Source organism: Helianthus annuus, chromosome 3, assembly GCF_002127325.2.
Source record: "Helianthus annuus cultivar XRQ/B chromosome 3, HanXRQr2.0-SUNRISE, whole genome shotgun sequence".
NCBI classification, from domain to species: Eukaryota; Viridiplantae; Streptophyta; class Magnoliopsida; order Asterales; family Asteraceae; genus Helianthus; species Helianthus annuus.
This window is the reverse complement of record NC_035435.2, coordinates 87,443,395-87,466,239: the sequence shown is the minus strand read 5'-3', so window position 1 is coordinate 87,466,239 and position 22,845 is coordinate 87,443,395. Positions and strand designations below refer to the sequence as shown.

Here is a 22,845-nt window from a genome sequence, read left to right as displayed (position 1 = left end):
GCCCCTGCCCCTACGGTTGAAAGAGCCTCCTCGGCCCCTGTTACCACGACGATTAGAGGAGTAGTTGGGACCGTCTTGCTGCTGTTCGGGTTCGAGGGAGTGCTGATAGAAGGCGGTGCTGCAGGTGCAGCCAAGACCGTAGTCTGAGAACTTTTCTGGGCTTCGATCCTGATAACTTCATCATTTAGCATTGAGATTGCCTTGTCCCAATCAACACCTTGCTGATTGATCAGGGAGGCTGTGGTGTTCTATTCAGCCGGAAGTCCACGAACAAGCTGTAGAACGAGTCGGGAATCTGAAACGGGCTGATCAACATCAGACAACTGATTAGCTAAATTGGACAACCGCTGACAATAATCTTCAACCGATGTACAGGCTGTGAGGGTGAGGTTGCAAAACTTTGTCTCTAGTGCCGCAGCGCGAACCTTTTTATTGCTCAAAAAAATCTTTTCAAGCTTCTTCCAAACCGTTTTGTTTGTAGCATTCGTATCCAATATACGATTCAGGAGATCATCTGAAACTGTGCTGTAAATCCATTGAAGGACCAACGCATCGAGTTCTTTCCATTGTGCATAATCTGGAGAAGTATCGGCTGGTGGGTCTGCACCGTCTATGTGGTCAGAAACTTTATATGCAACAATGTGAAGGCGAAAAAGTTTAACCCAGGAAGAATATGTGACTTTCGATCCGTCCAATGTCCGGATCTTGGTCTGAATATTCGTAACCGAGTATGCAGGATGAAGGGGTGTAGGTTTGTCGGATGATTCAGCCATGTTTTCTTTGGTCATGATGCCACTGCTGATCGAAACCGGTTAGGGTTTAGGAGAGGTGAAAAAAAAAAGAGAAGGATATCAGAACTGTGGCTCTGATACCATAAAAGCTTGTTATGGTTCAATGAAATCGATGATTATTAATAATTATGAACACCTTATATATAGGGAAGAATACAACATAAAGAAGGAAAGGATATACATAAATTACAATAGGATTATCTCTAACCAACTGATAATATTATCTCTAAATAAATGATAAAATCTATTCCTAAAATATGGTAAATAATCGCTGGCTAAGATATACAACTCGAAACCCTGTCATCTGAACTCTGTTTTGGACAAATGATGTACTCACGTGACCATGATGCAACGAACTTTCCTTTCGTGTCATTGTCGCCATCTACCATTACTGGAACTGCCTCTAGAGAACGGAATAGTCGGCGAAATTCCTCAGTTAGTTATTGGATTTTTGTTTTCGCTCAATTCTTCGTATGAACATCACCAACCTCCTGTTTCTTCAATCCGCAACCGATATAACGAAACGCTAACAACCATACCGTAATTTCCACCGATCACAAGGTTACCCTCCATTACCATGTTGAGTGGTTAACTCTTATTCTACTTTGATTTACACCTTCGTATACCGAACATAGCAAGTGGATGCCTCCTAATGATGGGATAGTCTTCGGGACATTCGAGAACAGAGATACGAATTACTCAACCTACAGACGGACACGGTGAACTACACATTTACCTCACCCATTTTCCCCTTACACTACAAGAGTCACATTTTGATCCTACGATAGTTTATCTTAATTATGTGAAATCTTTTCACTAGCCTTTGTACCGACCTATACTTGTTGATTAATGCAATGTCTAATTTCTATTATTGACTTAGACAAAACCATCATTCCTTTACCATAGTGACTCTACGTCCTCGCTTCTCCATGCAGAGACACTAATACGAACTCACTCTAGTTTAGAGAATTTGGAAGGCTCGACTTTCGATCATTGGTGATCACTTCTTGAAACCCTAAGGATGGTGATGTGTTGTTGATACGATCATACCCTCTTGAACATGTTTTCGCATCCTTTCTTTGAAACCTCTTGATTACACAGGCATATTTCAGATTCATTCACACGACCTAAGGAAAACTCCTCCGAATTTGGTTACTTACCGACTCGATAAATCGCAAACTCATCTAAGTTCATGGATCAAGGTGAATTATTCCTCCTCCACGTGTGGGTGAGCCCGACAACTTAGACGGAAGTTTCAGTGAATCTTAACACTACAAACTCATGCGATAACCGTTCTTCTCGGGTTAATTCTTGTTATGATTAATATATCAATGTGGCACCTCTATTCGGCAAACGGCATTCTTCATTTTAACCTTATGCAACTTGTGTACGACCGGCTATACCGTCGACAATAGGTAAACCCCTACTACGGATTCTTAACGCCTACGCATCGATTGCGACTACCCTTTTTGCAGGTTTCCACATCTATTCGCGATATACTTCTCGAATCCTATGATCCTTATCCTAACAACATTCTTCGCGAACCCTCACTTGGAGGAGTTACTCTCTACGAACGTTACTCGAGGAGCAATAGGCCAAGAATATCACAGATATGGAGGTATCACAAGAACTATCCTTAGAACTCGATATGACCGATATAGGTTCCCAGTCACGACATTAGAATTTAGCCTACCTTGGCGGATATGCCACTTGTTTTCTTTGATGACATCTGAAACTACTCCAAGAACTAGTAGGAATCCGAAGGATACCTACACCTTACCATGGAGCCCCTACAACACAAACAACCTTATGTTTAGTTTCCAACGAACGACTTTTGACGTTGTGAAGCCCCCTTTTCTTGATCGTATGCACAAACCCTCGCAACTCTAACTCGAAAGATTGCTCAGGAATCCGCGTTTCAACAGTTGAAGGTGAAACTCTGTAGTACCCCCATTCTTTCATTACCAGAAGGCACAGACGATTTCGTTGTTTACTGTGACGCGTCTATCCAAGGACTTAGTTGTGTGTTGATGCAACGTGAGAAAGTCATTGCTTACGCATCACGCCAACTCAAGGCTCACGAAAAGAACTACACTACCCACGATTTGGAGTTGGGAGCAGTAATGTTTGCACTCAAGATGTGGAGACATTACTTGTACGGTACCAAGTGCACCATCTACACCGATCACAAGAGTCTCCAGCGTATCTTGGGTTAGAAGGAGATGATCATGCGACAGCGTCGATGGGTCGAACTCCTCAACGACTACGAGTGTGCACTCAAGTATCATCCAGGCAAGGCCAACGTAGTGGTTGATGCCCTCAGTCGAAAGAAAACCAAACCTAAGCGTGTACGTGCGTTACGGCTTACTATCCACTCTAGTCTTCCTACCCAAATCTGTAATGCTCAGGTTGAAGCATTGAAGGAAGAGAACCTTAAAGCTGAGTCCCTGCGGGGCATGGAAAGGCGGCTTGAACTCAACGAAGACGGTACATTCTATCTTGTAGATCGTGTATGGGTCCCATTCGATGGAAACTTACGAGAGCTTGTGATGAACGAAGCGCACAAGTCTCGTTACTCGGTGCATCCTGGTTCTGACAAGATGTACCAAGATCTTAAAACTTGGTACAGGTGGCCTCACATGAAAGCTAACATAGCGACTTATGTTAGTAAATGCTTGACATGTGCTAGGGTTAAGGTTGAATACCATAAGCCATCAGGACTGCTACAACAACCTGAGATCCCCACATGGAAATGGGAGCAGATTTCCATGGATTTTGTCATTGGCTTACCTAGATCTCAGCGAGGAAACGATACCATCTGGGTTATCGTGGATCGACTGACCAAGTCTGCACACTTTCTGGCAATCAAGGAAACCGATAAGTTTTCTACACTCACAGACATCTACTTGAAAGAAGTGGTTACTAGTCACGGAGTGCTAACCTCTATCATTTCCGATCGTGACCGCGCTTTGCATCTGATTTGTGGAAGGCGATGCATAAATCCTTTGGCTAACGTCTAGACATGAGCACAGCCTATCACCCTCAATGGTTGGGCAGACTGAACGCACCATCCAGACTCTAGAAGACATGCTTCGAGCATGTGTTATCGACTTTGGTAACGGCTGTGAGAGACATCTACCCTTACTGGAGTTCTCATAAAACAATAGTTACCAGCATCAACGCTACTCCGTTCGAGGCTTTGTACGGGCGGAAATGCCAATCACCTCTATGTTGGGCAGAAGTTGGCGATAGCCAAATCACTGGCCCAGAACTCGTTATCGACACAACGGAAAAGATTTTCCCACTCAGACAAAGAATGGCGGCAGCTCGTGACCGTCAGAAAAGCTACGCTGATAAGCGTAGGAAACCTATCGAGTTCCAGGTTGGGGATCGTGTGCTGCTTAAAGTCTCACCATGGAAATGTGTGGTCCGTTTTGGCAAACGGGGTAAACTTAATCCGCGATATGTCAGACCTTTTGAAATCACTGAGAAAATCGGCAAGGTGGCTTACAGACTAAACTTGCCCGATGAACTCAGTGGTGTTCACAACGTCTTCTATGTGTCGAATCTGAAGAAATGTTTACCAGGTGAGACCCTCATTGTTCCTTTAAAGGAACTCACTATCGACGACCAGTTGCGCTTCCTCGAGGAACCAGTGGAAATTATGGATCGGGAAATCAAGACTCTCAAATGAACCAAGATACCTATTGTTCGGGTTCGTTGGAACTCCCGTTGTGTCCCAGAGTTCACTTGGGAACGAGAGGACCAGATGAAACGCAAGTACCCCCAATTGTTTAAGAAAGGTGAGTCCAGTATTGAAGCTACTTCGGAATTTCGGGACGAAATTCCAAACCAACGGGGGGATGATGTGATACCCCAGGAAAACGCACAACACAACTAGCTTCTTCAGTGACTATGTGCTAAATTTTGGGACGAAATTTCTTTCAACTTGGGGATGATGTGACAACTCGTATAAATCCCTGAATGTTTCGTTTTACTGTGTAATTACATGTACGTTAAGTGAATTGAATATGGTGGTTGATTTTATTGAACGACTGTGTGCTTGGTAATGTGTAAAGGGAATTACGTGAAACCGGAACTCGAAATGGAAATATTGTGATACGTTATTTTGTGAAACGAGATATTGTAGTAGGTTAAATTGCGACACGAAACATCTCACTTAGTTATTTGGCGAAACTCACGAAACCGCCACTTTATAAGTTTTGCCACTTTATAAACCCAACCCAAACCCTTCCCCTTGCCCCACCAATCGGCCCAACCCCACCCCATGTCCCCTATGCAAAATAATAAGCCCAACCCGCACCTTCTTGTTCTTTTCAGCCCATTAAGCCCAAACCCCCCATGTTTTAATTATACGTACAATACTTGAGAAAAAAAAACAACAGAAATCCTAACACCCCCTTGGTGTGCAATGATCAGGAGACCCCCCCCCCTGCGCAAAACAGCTTCTTGTTCGCGTAGAATTCTTCGATTCGCCTTTCTCTTAGCTCCGAGGTTAGTGTTCTTGATTAGATTGTGGTTTGTGGTGTGTTTTTGTGTAGACATGGCTGTGATCTTGACTTGTTATGCTAGGTTTTTGTTTTTGCATGATTAGTTTCGGGTGATTATGCATTTGTTTGAATTAATTGATGATACGTATGCATATATGAGCGTTGGCTGCGTTTTTGCAAAAATCATGATGTTTTATATCTAGGGTTATGTGATTATTGATATGGTTAGGTGATAATTGATGGTTAATATGCTGTTAGTTGTTATTAGGAAGTGTCGGGGTCATTTACATGCGTTTGGGTATCGTTTAAATGAGAAACAGAATGCTGATTAACGAAAACAACCAACTTTAGTTTTATGTAAACGGATCGTTATAGATCGAAAAATTGATTTTCTGAAGTCTAAATCATACGTTTTCGAAAAACGCTTCAAATGGTGCTGGAATCACATTTTTCTGAAGTCGTTTGCTATTTTTAAAGAGTCGTTTTTCACAGCAGCAAAAGCTGCGTTTTTCCAGCTGAAAATTCATGTTATGTTTTTTGTCATAACTTGTAATCTGAATAGAGTTAGGTCATGAAATTCGTACAGTAGCTGGGCACGGGTGTCGTCGTAAATCTCCAACTCGAATTTCACAAATCGGACTGACAATGAATTTTAGATGAATTTTTCCATGGACTGCAGTCAGAAAGTGACGAATCTGACTGCAGCCCAGTAAATGACTTTTATTAAATAATCGGTAATGAATTGTGTCCTGAGATTTTTACACAAGGTGACGTGGCCGTATAGAATGTTCTGTAAATTATTTAGAATTTTTGGAATAAGATAACTATTTTATAAAAATACCCAAAAACGGCTCAGTTCTGGATGTTAGAGCTGAAACATTATAAGTTGTGATTTGCGTGGCTAGGTGTCGATTATGCTATCTGATAATGATCCAACTTGTTTAATGTCCACGAAAGTGTTATGTGAAGTATTGTGTGCTTGTTCATGAGTAGTTATATGCGGAATATGTATATGTGCGTAAACCGTCAAAGTGAGTGCATGTTATGTGTTAGATGCGTGTAGGAGCTTCGTGCCTTATTTGAACACACTAATGAAAGGTGAATTCACACTTTTCATCAAAACATGGGATTCCCGGTGGTTTGGGAATCGGTTAAATAACAACTATCCCCCTTGGGTGGGATGCAACCTGCATATTCTCCTTGGGTAGAATACGTACCTCCACCCTCCTTGGGAAGGATGACAATCATTATAATACACGTCTTAAGCATACTAGACAACAACTCTATCTTCAGTCCTCCATTTTTGTATCGACTTAATCGCCGGGCCAATGGCGAACGGGTCATTAGTTAAATAGCGCTATCAGGTTTGACAAGCCTCACACCGTGCCGCGGGGGACGGCCGTGGACTAATGTACTTGGGCACTTAGTCAATGACGATAGACATTGACACGGGGCACTAAACATAACTACAGTCAGTAGTTGGTACGATAACGGGTCTAGTGGTTTAAATCAGTGTGGTAGCTCCCCATGGCATGTTTTTATAAAGAACAAGAAACCTAACAACTTTTGGGTTTTTGGAACAACATTAAAACGAACAACCAACTGTGAACTCGCCAACTTTTTGTTGACACACTACTGCATGCTTTGTAGGTCGTTAGGTACATGGCTGGAGCTTGCACGAGGAGTGGACGTTGTGGCAAGGAACCAATTGTTGGGTTCTGACATTAAACTTCATGTATTAAACTATTAATGGGTTTTAGACTCTATGCTTCCGCTAACTGTTAAATTTGGTTTTGGACTTTAGTTTTATGAACACTAAACGTTTTGTTTGCGATGGTTTTACATTACTTTACTTAATGTTCAGTATGATTGGTGGTATGATCCTGGTCAGTCACACGCCTCGCGGTATTACTCCGCTTGGGGATTTTTGAGGGTTTGACAGTGTGGGGGCTTGAAAATTTGGCGTTATGCAACATGTGAACGACACGTCAGCATACGCTAGTAAAGTGGCGTGGTGCAGAAACAGGATGAGTGGGACGGGACGTGAAAGAGTGGTATTATTCGACACGTGACATCCAATTTTTATTATTAATTTATTATTCAAAATTATATAGAATCAATTTAATTTCATTACATAATTTAAAAGATAAAAATATTACATACTAAAAAACAAGCCTAAAAAATACGCGAAAAAAACTAAAAAAAAAAAAAAGATTACTTAATTGAAATAAAATGTTTAACCTAAACATAATTAGATAAGAAATCTAATTACCTGTCATGCCGAAACGTGTTTGAAATCACGTTTGTAGGCGTGCCTGTAGTTGATGAGGGCGACTTGTATGATGTCATCTCCCACAAGGTCACCACCCTCGTTTTCCACCACGTTGTACACCGTATCAAATCTTTCACTATCCAAACAGATAGTCCTAAAACGAGACAAAAGTGCATCCACGGTTCGGATGGTGTCACCCTTATGAATTGTTGGTGCACTACATCTGTCGACTTCTTCTTGTATCGAGTCTTAGTTTTAGATTGTTAGATCAGGGCATGTTTTATGAGAAAATAAGATAGCATATAGGTTTAACCTAGGAGGTCCGCTTATGTGTCAGGTCCGCTTATGTGTCACTAGGAGGTCCGCTTATGTGTCAGGTCCGCTTATGTGTCCATGTACCTTGGAGGGAACCTCAACACCTATAAATAGGTGCACATAAGCGAACCATAAAGACCAGACCTTGTAACTCGTACCGAAGTGCTGCCGGATCGAGATTTGGATGTAAACTGTTATAAATCAATACAGAAAGGTGTTTAAAGTGATTTGCAAGCTGTTTCTACGTTGATTACTTGTTTTCCGCACCTGTAATTGACGAAAACTCCTCTGAACGACTCGTTCGGGTCGAATCACGATCCTACAAGTGGTATCAGAGCTTCAGAAGGAGGAGTTCTGCAGAGAATAGCTGGTTTTCATCGATATTTCTTACTTCTACCCCTTCTTTCTTCAGTTCAGAAAGTTTCACCGGTCAAAATCAGTTCAAAACTTCAAGGATTGTGCGTAATAGGAAATAGACAAACCCTGGAAAGTTTGGTGTTAAAATTCGCATTAAAAATGGGTCAAATGAACTTCCGAGTAGGTTCCGCTTATACAGACACTCCATAGTTTCGCTTTTGTGACAGGATTGTTTCGCTCATAGCTGCACAAATTCAAAGGTTCCGCTCCAAAATCATCCTACTTCCGCTCTTGTGACACTTTTCAGAAGGTTCCGCTCATTTGACCAAGTAGTTCCGCTTGTTTGAACATCAAGTAGTTCCGCTTGTTTGAACATCAAGTAGTTCTGCTCATTTGGACAACTCTGTGGTTTCGCTTATTCGAACCAATTAGTTTCGCTCATTTGGACAACTTAGTAGTTTCGCTTATTCGACAACACTGGTTCGCTCATTTGAACAAGAATAGTTTCGTTTTTGTGTCATCATACTAAAGGTTTCGCTTTTACAGACAGTTGTGTTAAGTGTTCAAATTTGAAAAATGGACGAGGAATTTTATAACGCATTCGCAACTCCAGTTACCCCGATAACTGTTGCTCAAACTACAATGCTCGAAAACGAAACGGGAACAATGCAAAAACCGCCCAAACTATTGAATATTGAAGAATATAAAGGATGGGAGGGTCGTTTTGAAAACTGGGTTCAAGCTAACTACCTAGACGCATGGGAGTGTGTTGAGACGAAATATGTGAGACCGTTAAACGATGATGAAGAGGAAGTTGCGATTAAAGACATGAGTGCTGATGACAAGAAGAAGTACAAAAATGAGAAAATGATGTTAAGCCTGCTACAACAAGCTGTGAAAGAGGATATAATGGTATTGTTACAACATAACGGGAGTTTGTATTCAATATGGAAAGCAATGCGTTCAAAGTTTGTTGGTAGTCAGGAGATGGTGAAGAATAAGAAGTCACTTTTGAAAAAGGAGTTTGATTTATTTAGAGGATTGAAGAATGAGAGTACAAAGCAAATCATTGAAAGATATTGCAACTTGTTGGTGAACATGAAAAGGTTAAGTATCAACAAAGACAATGAAGAGTTAATTGAAAAGCTTGCTGATGCTTTACCACATGAAACATGGGGAACTTATCTGATGATGCTCAGGAACAAAAAGGGTTTTAGCACATTAACTTTGAGCAAATTTATTGAAAAGCCGGAAGCTCAGGAAATGGAACAGAGAAATATTGTTCGAATGAAAGATTTCGATGGTGAACAGGATATTGGGTTGTATTACAAAGCAGGGGTGAATGAGAAATCTACAAATCTATCTCCTAAAATAGAAACTGCTTACAATGCCAAGAATTCTCCTGAAGGTTCATCATCAGGATCAAACAGTAAAACAAGTTTCACATCATTTCCTTCCTTTGATCCGAACATTTCAGCAACTAAAAATGGAAGAAAACTTCAATGCAACATTGTATTAAATCTTGAAAATGATCAAGATTATTCTGAGGAAGTTGCTAAAAACCACATGTCTTTATTAGGAATGGTTTTAGAATCTTACAGTTGTTTTGTTGCAGGTCGTATCGGGAATCCAATGCTAACAAATGAAGATTACGACCAGATAGATGCTGAAGAGATGGAGCTGATGGACATAAAGTGGTGTTTGGCTAGCGTGTTACGGAGAGCTGGGAAATTTAAGCAGATCACGGGGAGAGATGATCTTCGTGAGGCTAATGTTTCTACTTTAGGTTTTGACAAATCTAAAGTCACTTGTTTTCGTTGCAGGGAGAAAGGACACTTCAAGAGAGAGTGTACCAACCGCGAAACAAGTGGAGCTCAGAATCTGTTCAACAACAATAATGATTACTATCGAAAAGCCATCTACCATCAAGTTGCACAACAACCATCTCAACAGAATCAACATCAAGCACAAACTGCACATGGAAGATCCATAATTGAAGATTCTGGAAACAGAGCATGTGTGGTTAATCAAGAAGAAAAGAAGTCATTCAACTGGGATAAATATGTTTCAGCTGATGGAAAAGCTTGTTTGATTGATCAAGATGAAGAGAAATTACCTGAGGGATTTAGTTGGGAAAACTTCACATGGGATGATTATATTCCTGATCAAGCTACAGCTTACACAGCTTTTGTTGCCAAAGTTGAAGATGAAAGTGATGATGATACTGAGTACTATGCTAAGTAGATGGCAAAACATTTGAAGATATTAGCAGAAAGTGACAGTGAAGATGAGAAGTCAAAGAAGAAAAAGAAAAAGATAAAAACACCGGTTAGCAGCGATGATGAGACAGTACCGATAGTGAGAAGAAAAGTGAAAGAAACTCCAAAGTTCGAGATTAATGAAGAAGCCATTACAAAGAAAAGTCCAATTACTTGTGAAAATTGTGAAGTTGTAAAGAAACAGAATAGTTCATTGATCCATAACATGAACAGATTGAAAGAGTCATATGACGTGTTGAATAGGGCAATGAATATGTACAACGACACTAGTGAAGAGCAGGCTACCGCAATGAAAACACTTCACGGAGCTTTCATGGTCAAGCAAAAAGTTGTAAACAACTATATTGAAAAGTGTGCTGATCTCGAACAGAAACTTGAACTTCAAAGAATTGAAACTAAAAGAGTTAATCATTTATTAAAAAGTTACTCATGTTCGTCTTATGTCATTGACCGGATTTATCCGATGGCTGAAAGTTTGAAGGCATTTGAAGACAATGAAGTAACTGAAGAAAAGAAAGTTTCTGAAGAGAAGGTTGAAGAAAAGACTCCAGTGAAAAAGACCAAAAAGAAGAAAGACACTGAAAAGACATCATCTGGTAAGAACCAAGGTGCCAGTTACAACAAGTGTCCACCCCCGCTGGAAAACGGATATCTGGCTAGAAATCCAAATGATGAAAGAGTCAAAAAGGCAACAAATTTACAGTGGGAGTCAGAGTCGTCAGTAAACTTGCCAGATAATATTGATGTCGTGTTTACATCATCTGACACTGATCAACAGTCTCAATTGATGAAGAAAGTTGTGGATCATGTGTTAGAAAACGATGAGATAGAGGAGTCAAAGTCGGAGTTCGCGTCAGAGTCAAAGTCTGAGTCAAGCACTCCATGTCAAATGGAAAAACAGGACAAAATACTTTACGATAGAAAATTTATGTTATCAAAATCTAATTTGGATGATGAATCGTTTAAAGTTGCTTACACTTTGAATGATTCTGACAAATTATATTCTGATGAGGAATTTCCAATAAGAGGTGTCAAAACTGAACTGATAAACAAGGTTTTCAAACTAACAGAAATTAACATTTCTGAAATAAAAGACAAAAATCTTACAAGAAAACCAAGACCTTACACCTCAAGAGTACAACAAAGATTAAACAAGAAAAAGGGTTACAGTTCTGGTTCTGGTTTCCAAAAGAAATCAAACCATAACGGTAATTTCAAAAAGAAAGGTTTAGGTTTTACTCCTACAGAAAAACAAAAAAATGAAAAATATGTTCATGATTTTAAATCAAAAATGACATTTTTTTTAGGAACATCATCTGAAGAAGAAGAAGAAGAAGAAGAAAAGAAAGATTTCTGGAGACAGTCAAACAATGAATTCCTTGCAAAGAAGCAAGATGAATTGAAGAAAATGGCTGAACAGATGAAAGATACGAAAACCTGTTTTCGATGCAACATTGTTGGACATATTGCCCGAGATTGTTCTAAGGCAATACAATCAAAACAGGGAGTATTTCGTAAACTCAAAGAGAAAGTAGTTGAGTTCGAACCACCAATTGATAGAACAAAATTGTTTAAAGATTCTACATTTGAAATTGGTGAGAGTTCGAACAAGTTTTACAAGAAGAGAGCTAAATCTGACAACCAGAAATGGGTTGTTAAGAAAGTTGGTGAAAGCTCTAGCGATGATTCTGATAGGTCAAAATCAGAGGAGCTATCTTCTGGTGATGAAACTGATTCCATAAAATCAGTTGAGCCACAAGTTGTTTCAAAATGTGAAGCTGTTTTAAAGATGAAAAATCAGTTCCGATTGTGAATGATGAAGATTTTCCATCACTTCGGGCTGAGAATTATAAAAAGAAAATTGGTAAAGTTGAAATTTCTAACCAATTTTATAATGATAAACAGGAATTTGATGCTGAAAAGGTCTTTAATTCCAAAATTCAACATATCTTTGGTAAGATGATTGATCGAAAAGTCAAAGGGGTTAAAGAATTTTATGAAAAGAAGAGGAAAGGTAAGAAACCGAGTGATGGTGACTCGGTGACACCCAAGGCTGGTCAGGCTTGGGTGGATATTTTCTTCGACTAAAAACCTGACTTGCCGGAGCTCCCAGGTTGGTAAGCGAGGAGCAGGTATCAGCATCTTTCTTGAAATTTTGGCTACGTTAATGTCAATCATTCAAACAGTAAAAGGTTTGTTTGTGTTTGCTTACTAGTGGTATTTGTTGGTTATAATTACAAGTGGATAGGTGAGTTGATGGTGCTTGATTACATATGGTAAATCAAGGACATTAATTTGTACTTGCATTTTCCTACAACTGGTTGGAAGACAATATGATGAACCACATCTCTAAACTTGTTATTGATAAACCTACAAGTGATAAAATCAACCAAACTTAATTTCCGGAAAAACCATTTTGATTAAACCAAACTTAAGTGTTTTGAGATCTAAATGGGAAAATAGTTTGGTGATAGGGGGAGTTCTAATTGTTTATGCCAAAAGAATGGCGATTTGATGTGATTTGATATCGGTTGTCATCTTTCTGTACAGTTTGTTTCCAATTTTCGTTAATGTGTTTGCATTTTAGGGGGAGTAGAAAATTTCAGAAAATCCAAAAACATCAGAAAAATTGAAAATGTCAAAAACATCGAAAAATTAAAAATGAGTTTTGGTGTGAATAAGGGGAAATGATAGTACATCAGCTAGACTGGCACAGTACGCTAAAGATTTATAATGTATAAATGCAATTAAGCAGTCTCACTAAAGATGTGCCGGTAGGTTTTCACAGAATTAGTAGATCAGTTTGGGATATAAACATAAATTTCACTTGCGTCTACATGGGGAACACCTCCTGGATATATAGGTAACCCCTGAAATCCTGTTTGAAGGGTCCCGTATTCTGAGATACTAGGTCTTTATACTCAGTGATATCTGGGGTATTATCCCGGGACTTCTGCTGTATGGAACTACTGACCTAGTCCCTGGATAATACTTTCTGCCAAAACTTTGAAATATAAGCTCGCCCTCAGCATGCTGATGAAACAATAAAATTGATAGTCGTTGCTGTTGTAAATAAAAGATCCTATAAAGGGGACACACTTTAAAGTCGAAGCCGTCATCTCTCTGCGTATACGAAAGTATCGACCTGAGCTCTCACGGCCCTCGCACCTACCCCTTAACAGATATCAGCTGTGGTATACTCACCTGTAAGACTGAATACTGGGGTCTGGATACGGGAGTATATACTTAGGTGGGACACATGTAGAGGTTTAAGTCCTAAAACACTAATTTTGTATCTCGAACAGGTTGAACATTTTGTGAGAATTTAAGTGGATCAATATATCGGCAATCAACGAGAACTATTTAAAAGCTTAAAATGAAATAACAGCTTAATGGTACTAGTGTCTAGTCGGCAGCTGATATGATCCTCTTGCACGAACTCACAAAAATAATAGTTTATTTCTGCATTTACTTTCTTACAGAAAATCCAAAAAGATTTTTGGTTTGTTTTAGCATAAATTTTGAAAAGTCAAAAAGATTTTCGACAACTGATATTGAAAAGCTGATTTTCAAAATTCTAATGCTAAACATGATGAACAGATGGTTTGGGAGAGTATGTTGTTTTAATGAGAAAAATAATACAGTTTCAAGTGGTTCATCAGTATCTGATTGGTTGATTAGTTTGTGATTAATGGTGTTTATTTGCTTAAATGTTTATCATAAAACTTATGTTTGTGGTAGAGTTGTTGTGCAGGAAGAGTCAGAATGTGAGGGGGGTGCATGTTGGAGATGAGGATCTTAAATGATGTCAACATCCAAGAGAAGAAGTTTGTTGATGATTTAAGAGAAAGAGATGAAGATAGATAGAGAGATGCCCAGAGACTGATCAAGACTGAAGGTGTGAAGACACGAATTGTCAAAGACTCGACGAACGACTCGTCAACATATGAGGGGGAGTTTGTTGGTGCACTACATCTGTCGACTTCGTCTTGTATCGAGTCTTAGTTTTAGATTGTTAGATCAGGGCATGTTTTATGAGAAAATAGGATAGCATATAGGTTTAACCTAGGAGGTCCGCTTATGTGTCAGGTCCGCTTATGTGTCACTAGGAGGTCCGCTTATGTGTAAGGTCCGCTTATGTGTCCATGTACCTTGGAGGGAACCTCGACACCTATAAATAGGTGCACATAAGCGAACCATAAAGACCAGACCTTGTAACTCGTACCGAAGTGCTGCCGGATCGAGATTTGGATGTAAACTGTTATAAATCAATACAGAAAGGTGTTTAAAGTGATTTGCAAGCTGTTTCTACGTTGATTACTTGTTTTCCGCACCTGTAATTGACGAAAACTCCTCTGAACGACTCGTTCGGGTCGAATCACGATCCTACATGAATGCAAAATTTTTGGAATATTCTCCACCAAAACGGTCCACTTGAGCGATTACGAGGAGCGTAGTGGATTAGCCTTTCAACCCACGATAAACACAACGCGATGTCTTCTTCTTCGGTCCACATAATCGTTGCCATTTTCTTGCAATTTCTTGAAGTGGAATTGTAAATAGATAAGTTGATGAGAGAGTTTGTAAAAAAATAGAAGAAATGAGTTTGTTTATATAGGAGATGCGTAAGTTATTTTTGAACATATTTTTTTTTTAAATTTACCATTGGCACACGACGGTTATAACCCACTGCCAATAAAAACGTGTCACCCCGTCAACCCACATAGTACCTCAATGCCGGTGGAAGACTTGCCGCTTCAAGCCCCATGCTACCCTTCACGTCATTGGTGGACCGGTGTGCACGACGTGAAGAGGCAATCATACTGGTTTTCTACTATCACACCATATTGTCTTATAAAGGATTATTCATGTCCAATTATATATTTGTTCATATTGACTAACACCTTAATGAATCATCTGATTATTCATCGCTTCCACACTTTTATTTGTGTTCAAATTTTTTGTTTATTTTTTTCTTATTTATGAAGTGTTTTCTATTTTTTTATGAATAGGTTTTTTTTTCATATTTAACAGAAAGATGTCAATATATCATTAATTAAAGGAATATTGCATTTTAATAATCTCAACAATTCATCATTGGTCGCCAACAGTACCAACTTTAAAAATAATCACCGGTAATCCCAACTATTGATATATTGGCCACCAATGGACCCTGACTAATAGAACCCTAACGTCATTAGTCTCTGGTCACCGGAAAAACGTTTTTGGCCAGAAAAAGGTTTCCAAAGGTCCAATCTAAGGTTACAAAAAGGTTTAGAACAAAAATGTTGAGTTTTCCGGCCAAAAGGTAACTCAGAACATCTCAACCTTACTTCAGAACTTGAGTCAGATTCTCCACTTGTGTGGTTGTGTTAAAATCTTGAAACCCCCACAATTATAGATATAGGTCTAGACATTTATTTATTCTTGTGTAGTTGTGTTAAAATCTTGAAACCTTCACATTGCTGGCCGAATCAGTTATACTTAGATAGTATTTGGTATGCAGAAATGAGAGGTGGAATGGAATGAATGATTACGAGGGAATGAAGAAAAGGGTGTTTGGTTGTTCAATGGAATGGAATCACCCATTTCAAAAGGCATTCCATTCCCTCAAAATCATTCCTTCCACCCCCCCCCCCATGTTTTTTTCCATTCATCCCCTCTTGCACCATTCATCAACAACACCACAACCCACCACCTTCGCCACAACTGATGTGCGCAAAATGCAACATATAAATTACATCAAATGTGGCATTAAACTAACCCTTTTTTTAGTACTAATGTTGGAAAAAGTGTGTTTTTGTCTTCCTTTTATATTTTCAGGATTAAATGAGCTCAAATGAACAAAAGAAGCAAAAAGGCAGCTAAATCTAACATAAATACAAGAAAAGGAATAAACGTGGCATGCCCGACCCCTTGACAGCATCTTCCCAAGCAAAACAAGAGAACAGAAGGCTGAACACGCCCCGTGCCCAAGTGTTTGCAGAAAAGACAAAGCTGTAGAAGCTTCTATCACCCACCACGGGGGCGTGCCCAGCGGACACAGGGCTGGGGTCAACTCTAAGATTCGCAGAATCTGAGGAAATCTTGATAGTACAGATACGCTTCTGCACACGGGTTTGTGCCCAGCGGACACGGTGGTGTGGTCAACTAATGCAGACAAACTGCATTTAATGAGGGAAGAGAAGACGGGTGGACATGGGGCCGTGCCCAATGGACACGGGGCCGTGTCCGAGCTTCTATGCAGGCTATAAATAGGGGTGCTTGGCTCATTTGCAAACCATCCCTTGGCAAACCACCTCTCTAACACTTCACCCACCCACCATCACCATCACAACCTATATCCACCACCATCATCCATCATCCATCATCCATCGTAGAGTGTGTGAGTAGTCTCGGGATCCAAGATTGATCGTAAGAGTTCTTGACAATCAAAGGCCATGTTTGCCTAAGTCTCTTACATCACTTGGTGAAGACAAGTGTCTAGTGTAATACTTTTTATTTTTAATCTTTTCACACTTTTTATTTGGTTCTGTATTAATGACCTTAATAACTAGTTTCTTATGTTGAAGGTGAGTCTTCCTTATCGTTTGTCTGTGGTGTCTTGGCGTTATTTTACTGTCTATATAAAATAAAAGATTTTCACCATTCATATCTCCACGGTCGATATGGAGGTATGTTGGCTACCTGGTCGGGGTTAAGGGAACTGTTTGGTAAGAGTCTTGCCTTGTTTAGTGTATAGATCCTGCAAGGACCTAGGTCAACTTTAGTAGGACCTCCTTCAATACCCACTGGTATTGGATGGCGGGGGTCCGAACTCCTTGATCCCCTCATATGTAAACTACTATAAAAACTTTAACCCGGCTACTTAGGACTGTATCCCTGCTGACTCGAACTACTTAGCCGAGGGTAACGTCACCTCCAGTAGAGGGGCCTACCACAATATGCATTAATAACTTAATTAATTATCTTTCAATAATCCAACCCTTTAGGATTGTATCCTTGCTGACTCAAACTACTGGGTTGAGGGTAACGTCACCTTCAGAAGAGGGGCCTACTATAATAACTAAGATAATCTCTTAAAAAGTGCAAAAGTGCGGAAATAATCAAAGGTTACACTAAACACGAGTCGGATCCAAGTGATTCATCTTGTCTATCTGTTTTTCATTTTATTTTATTTATTCAGCATTTTAGTTAGTTTTATTTCTTTTTTCTAGTTTAAAACCTTTTTCTAAACTTTTGATTTGATTAGACGTTGAGGATAAACCGGTATTAAAAGCTCTTGTGTCCTTGGACGACCTCGGTATCTTACCAACACTATACTACGCTCATGATGGGTGCACTTGCCCATATGTGTGTTTAGTGTTAGTAAATATCGTGTTTTATAAATTTAAAACTTGGCTAAAAAGTGTTAAAGGGCTTAAAATATACATTAAAAACTATATGACACTTCACACGCATCAAGTTTTTGGCGCCGCTACCGGGGACACAAAGATTTTAAGAAAGTTAGGAATCAACGGCCTAATTGTTTTTTCTTATTTTTCTATTTTTTTAGGATTTTTCTTAAATTTTCAGCTTCTCCAGAACTCAGCACGGGGCGTGCCCGCTGAACACGGCCTCGTGCCCAATCTTGGGTACTGGCAATCCTGTTTTAAGTCAGACAGTAAGCCGAACACGGGGCCATGCCCACTCAACACGCCCCGTGCCCAAGTTTCAGTTACTGAAAACAGAACCGTAAGATCCCGACGGTTGGTAATTTCTAACACAAACATGAGTGATACTGATATTTTTTACTTTCGGCACTCTTATGGTACGTGGTGTCAAATATGTGGTGGCCCTCATAAAGATTTAGAATGTTATTTTCTAAATTATAAGCCCCATTATATAGACCCATTGTTTTCCTGTAGCCTTAAGAGGGGCGAAAGTAAAAATAATCCCTATCTCTCCCTCGAATGCTCTCAATCGAATCTTCTGGGAGAAATGCTTCTTGACGAATTATTTCAAATGGAGGATTTAATTCTTAATTGGGTAAAGGAACTTGAAATGGATTCCATTAATTCACCTCAAGAAGATACCCAAGAAGAATTATTGGGATCGCATTCGAATAAAAACAACTTCGTTGTTCCCGAAATCACCTCTAACTCTAGCGAGTACTTGAGCGATAGTCGTCCCTATGTCGATTGTGCCGTGAAGGACTCCCCATCGACTTCGTTCGGTGCATACATAGACCTGAGTGATTCGGCATACACCTTCTTTAACGAGAGCCCGGGAAAGGGTTGGACTTGTCCACCTACATTTAGCATAGGAATCACCCTCACCGACAACCTCTTGCTTTCTCATCTTAGTCTAGAGCAATTAAGGTATCTCAGGCACTTTGGGGTTGTTCCATCCAGTAAGGAACCACCCGATCCGGATGAATTCCTTAGGAATAGACGAAACGTCATAAACAGCCTCTCAACACGGGGCCGTGTCCAGGTCAACACGCCACCGTGTCCACCAAAAGATTTCTTTCTGACTTTGTCAGAATACGGACAAAATGTGTCAGGGCTCGTCTAGACACGGGGCCGTGTCCAGCCGACACAGGGCCGTGTGCAGCATGCTGTCGTTTTCTATAAAGCAGCCAAGAATCCTACACATTTGGACCATTCTAGGGACAGAGATTTGGTGGGATCTTCACACATACCATCCTAGGTATTTTCTAAAAGAAGGTTCTCAACAACCATCTTGTCCTTTCCTCTCTTGTCTATTCCCTTCTTCTTCATTTTTCACCTCAACAGCTCCATTAGAGCTTGAGATCACCATGATTCCAAGCTTTATTGTGATATTTGTTAGGTTTTTGTTCAAGGAATCTTGTTATAAATAAGTGTTACAACATTGTTTTAAGTTATTTCTGCTCAAAAACGCTTCCTAAGTTGGAAAAATAATTTAAAACTCCAAGATTCCTTGTTCCAAAAATCTGCAAAAAGGTGAACACGGGACCGTGCTCATTGAGCACGGGGCCATGTCCGAGGCTACTGTTTCATTAAAATGAACTTTTTTCAGTTTATTTTCGTAGAATGTCGAGCCAAAACAGTGGAAGTTCTTCTACACATTCCAGAAATAGTCGGAGGGAAAGGAGGTCTTCAATTGAAGCAACACTCGTATGCTACGTGATGGCATTACGTGAAGCTCTTGACGAGATGACCTCAGTAGAGGAGGTCCTCATAGACCGTATAAATTATCTTACGGTGGGGTTGGAAAACAGTTTTCAAGAAATCAACCTCTTGCACCAAAGGTTAAACATTCTTGTGACACCTCCCATGTTGCCAATCCTCCCTCAAGAGGATTGGAACCTAGCACTTGGAGTCAATAATCCCACCGGATGGGATGACATCCCTGCGGAGCCTCCTTTTGAAGATTTGCAAGAAGTCCCGTTGGAGATTGCACCCCTTCAAACTGATGCAAATGAGCCCGCCTTTCTTCTCCCAAGAGAGATAGAGGAGTAGCTCGCCGACGTATGAGGAACCCATATCCGGAGGGAGAAGTTCTTCGAGCTGCATCAAACCGAAAGAATTATCTTTTCGGAAATTTTGCTAATAGAATAAACTTTAGGCTAGAACTTCTTGGTTTAGACTTCTTGTGTTTCTTTTAACCTATTTATCTAGAATTTTAATTTATTAGGATTATTATGTAACTTTCTCTTATTTGAATGAATGATGGTTTTAATTAATTTGGTGTTTGGATGATGATGTAATGGGGAAAACACACTTGGGATGGTGAAGGATACCAAGGGAAACTTGCACCAGCACCCCATGCACGAAAACAGAGCCTCCCGCTGATTTTTCTTCATTACAGAAAGTTCAGCACGGGGTCGTGCTCAGCCAACACGCCCCGTGCTCAACCATCTGCAGAAAAATGCCTAGTTCAGGTACCTAGACAAGGGGCATGCTCACTGAACATGCCCCCATGTCCAGCCTTCTGTTACTTTGTTTTATTTTCTGTTACTGGCGATCTGAACACGGAGCCGTGCCCGGACACCACGGGGCCGTGTCCAGACGCCCAGTAACATAAATTTCTGCTTTTTCACAACTTTTTACACATTTAATCAACCTAAAACTTATTTTTGGGGCACATGGAGGACAATGTGTAATTTAAGTGTGGGGGGATGCTAAAACCTTGAATTTTGCAAGTCCTAATTACAAGTCTTACACAAAACTCTATTGGAACCGCTAAACACCCCAATTTTTTTCAAAAATCTTTCATTTGTTTTACTTGTCTACGTTTAATTTGGGAATTTCAAATTCTAAAAAGGTGATATTTTTACAAATTTACAACCGATAGCGTCGTGATAAAAAGAACCAACATAAGAAAATTGTGAAACGGCATGACAAATCTAGTTAAAATTTGATTATATATACTTAATCACATAAAAACCCATTCCCACAAAAAAGTGAGTTTTGAGCCATTATTGAGCATACAAATACACATCTTTAAACTAAATGCTCATTTTTCGTTTCTTGTGTGAATAGCCGCTTGGTTCTTACGACTCTAGAACTTGCCACGACGATACATTCCCGGTCCTTACCAACTTAAACCCGAGTAAGTAAATGATGGAGGCATTAGGACGAACCCTTTTTATTTCTACACCATTATTTCTCTTTTTTTACCACCTACCCAAAATCCCACTAGTTAACCCCTTTGAGCCTAAACCTTTTCATTTCTTAACCCAAATCAAATACCCTTTTACCCACCAAAACCCTTTTTCATTTTAAACCCTTTATTTTAGTAACAAAGCTCGGTTTTCGTGTGACTTCCTTATCAAAAAAAAATTGATAAAGGAGGAAAGAAAAATGAAGTTAGCAATAAACAAACAAAGCTCATCAAAAGAAGGCTTGTTTGAATAATGTATCATTGGAATAAAAACTCACAAAAATGTTTTGCAAAAACCGACGCTTTTTACGCCTTTCGCCCTTTTCTACTAATAACTAACCCAACCACCTACCTTTAACCCAAGCCTAACCCTTCCCCCAAAGTCCTCTTGATATTTACAAAGGTATATAGTTAAAAAGGAGGAGGATTGATTGCTTGGCAAGCTTATGGTAGAACTAAGTTCCATGCCGCTCTCGAGAGTTTTCACAAAATACACCTTAGGCCGAGTGTTGAGTGATCCCCCGTGAGGTATGTGAACTTGTATATAAATGGAATTTTAAAGAGGCATGTTATGCCCTAATAAGTAATCTATCTTATGTAACGGTTTAAATAAATCATAACGAATAGGATTGTAAATAAATAAAAATAAAACTTAATAAAGAATCTTGGAAATCCCGACACTCTATGACAAGCCCAAAACCTTCTCTTCTACCCATTCCATTTGGGAGTGTAAAGCAACATTATAAAGAGTTTTGCTTGAGGACAAGCAAAGATTCAAGTGTGGGGGTATTTGATTTGCGCAAAATGCAACATATAAATTACATCAAATGTGGCATTAAACTAACCCTTTTTTTAGTACTAATGTTGGAAAAAGTGTGTTTTTTGTCTTCCTTTTGTACTTTCAGGATTAAATGAGCTCAAATGAACAAAAGAAGCAAAAAGGCAGCTAAATCTAACATAAATACAAGAAAAGGAATAAATGTGGCATGCCCGACCCCTCGACAGCATCTTCCTAAGCAAAACAAGAGAACAGAAGGCTAAACACGCCCCGTGCTCAATGAGCACGGAGGCATGCCCAAGTGTCTGCAGAAAAGACAAAGCTGTAGAAGCTTCTGTCACCCACCACGAGGGCGTGCCCAGCAGACACGAGGCCGCGGTCAACTCTAAGATTCGCAGAATCTGAGGAAATCTTAATAGTACAGATACGCTTCTGCACACGGGGTCGTGCCCAGCAGACACGGGGGCGTGGTCAACTAATGCAGACAAATTGCATTTAATGAAGGAAGAGAAGACGGGTGGACACGGGGCCGTGCCCAATGGACACGGGGCCATGTCCGAGCTTCTGTGCAGGCTATAAATAGGGGTGCTTGGCTCATTTGCAAAATATCCCTTGGCAAACCACCTCTCTCACACTTCACCCACCCACTACCACCATCACAACCCACATCCACCACCACCATCACAACCCACATCCACCACCACCATCATCCATCATCCATCGTAGAGTGTGTGAGTAGTCTCGGGATCCAAGATTGATCGTAAGAGTTCTTGACAATCAAAGGCCATGTTTGCCTAAGTCTCTTACATCACTTGGTGAAGACAAGTGTCTAGTGTAATACTTTTTATTTTTAATCTTTTCGCACTTTTTATTTGGTTCTGTATTAATGACTTTAATAACTAGTTTCCTATGT

The 22,845-nt window shown here is 39.9% G+C and overlaps 1 protein-coding gene across 1 annotated transcript; it reads right to left on the bottom strand.

Moving 5' to 3' along the window:
- Window positions 1–248: 248 nt before the first annotated feature.
- On the bottom strand, window positions 249–773 carry LOC110931519. Its single transcript, XM_022174910.1, has one exon. The coding sequence runs from the start codon at window positions 771–773 to the stop codon at window positions 249–251; it is 525 nt and encodes a 174-aa protein (XP_022030602.1).
- Window positions 774–22,845: the final 22,072 nt, after the last annotated feature.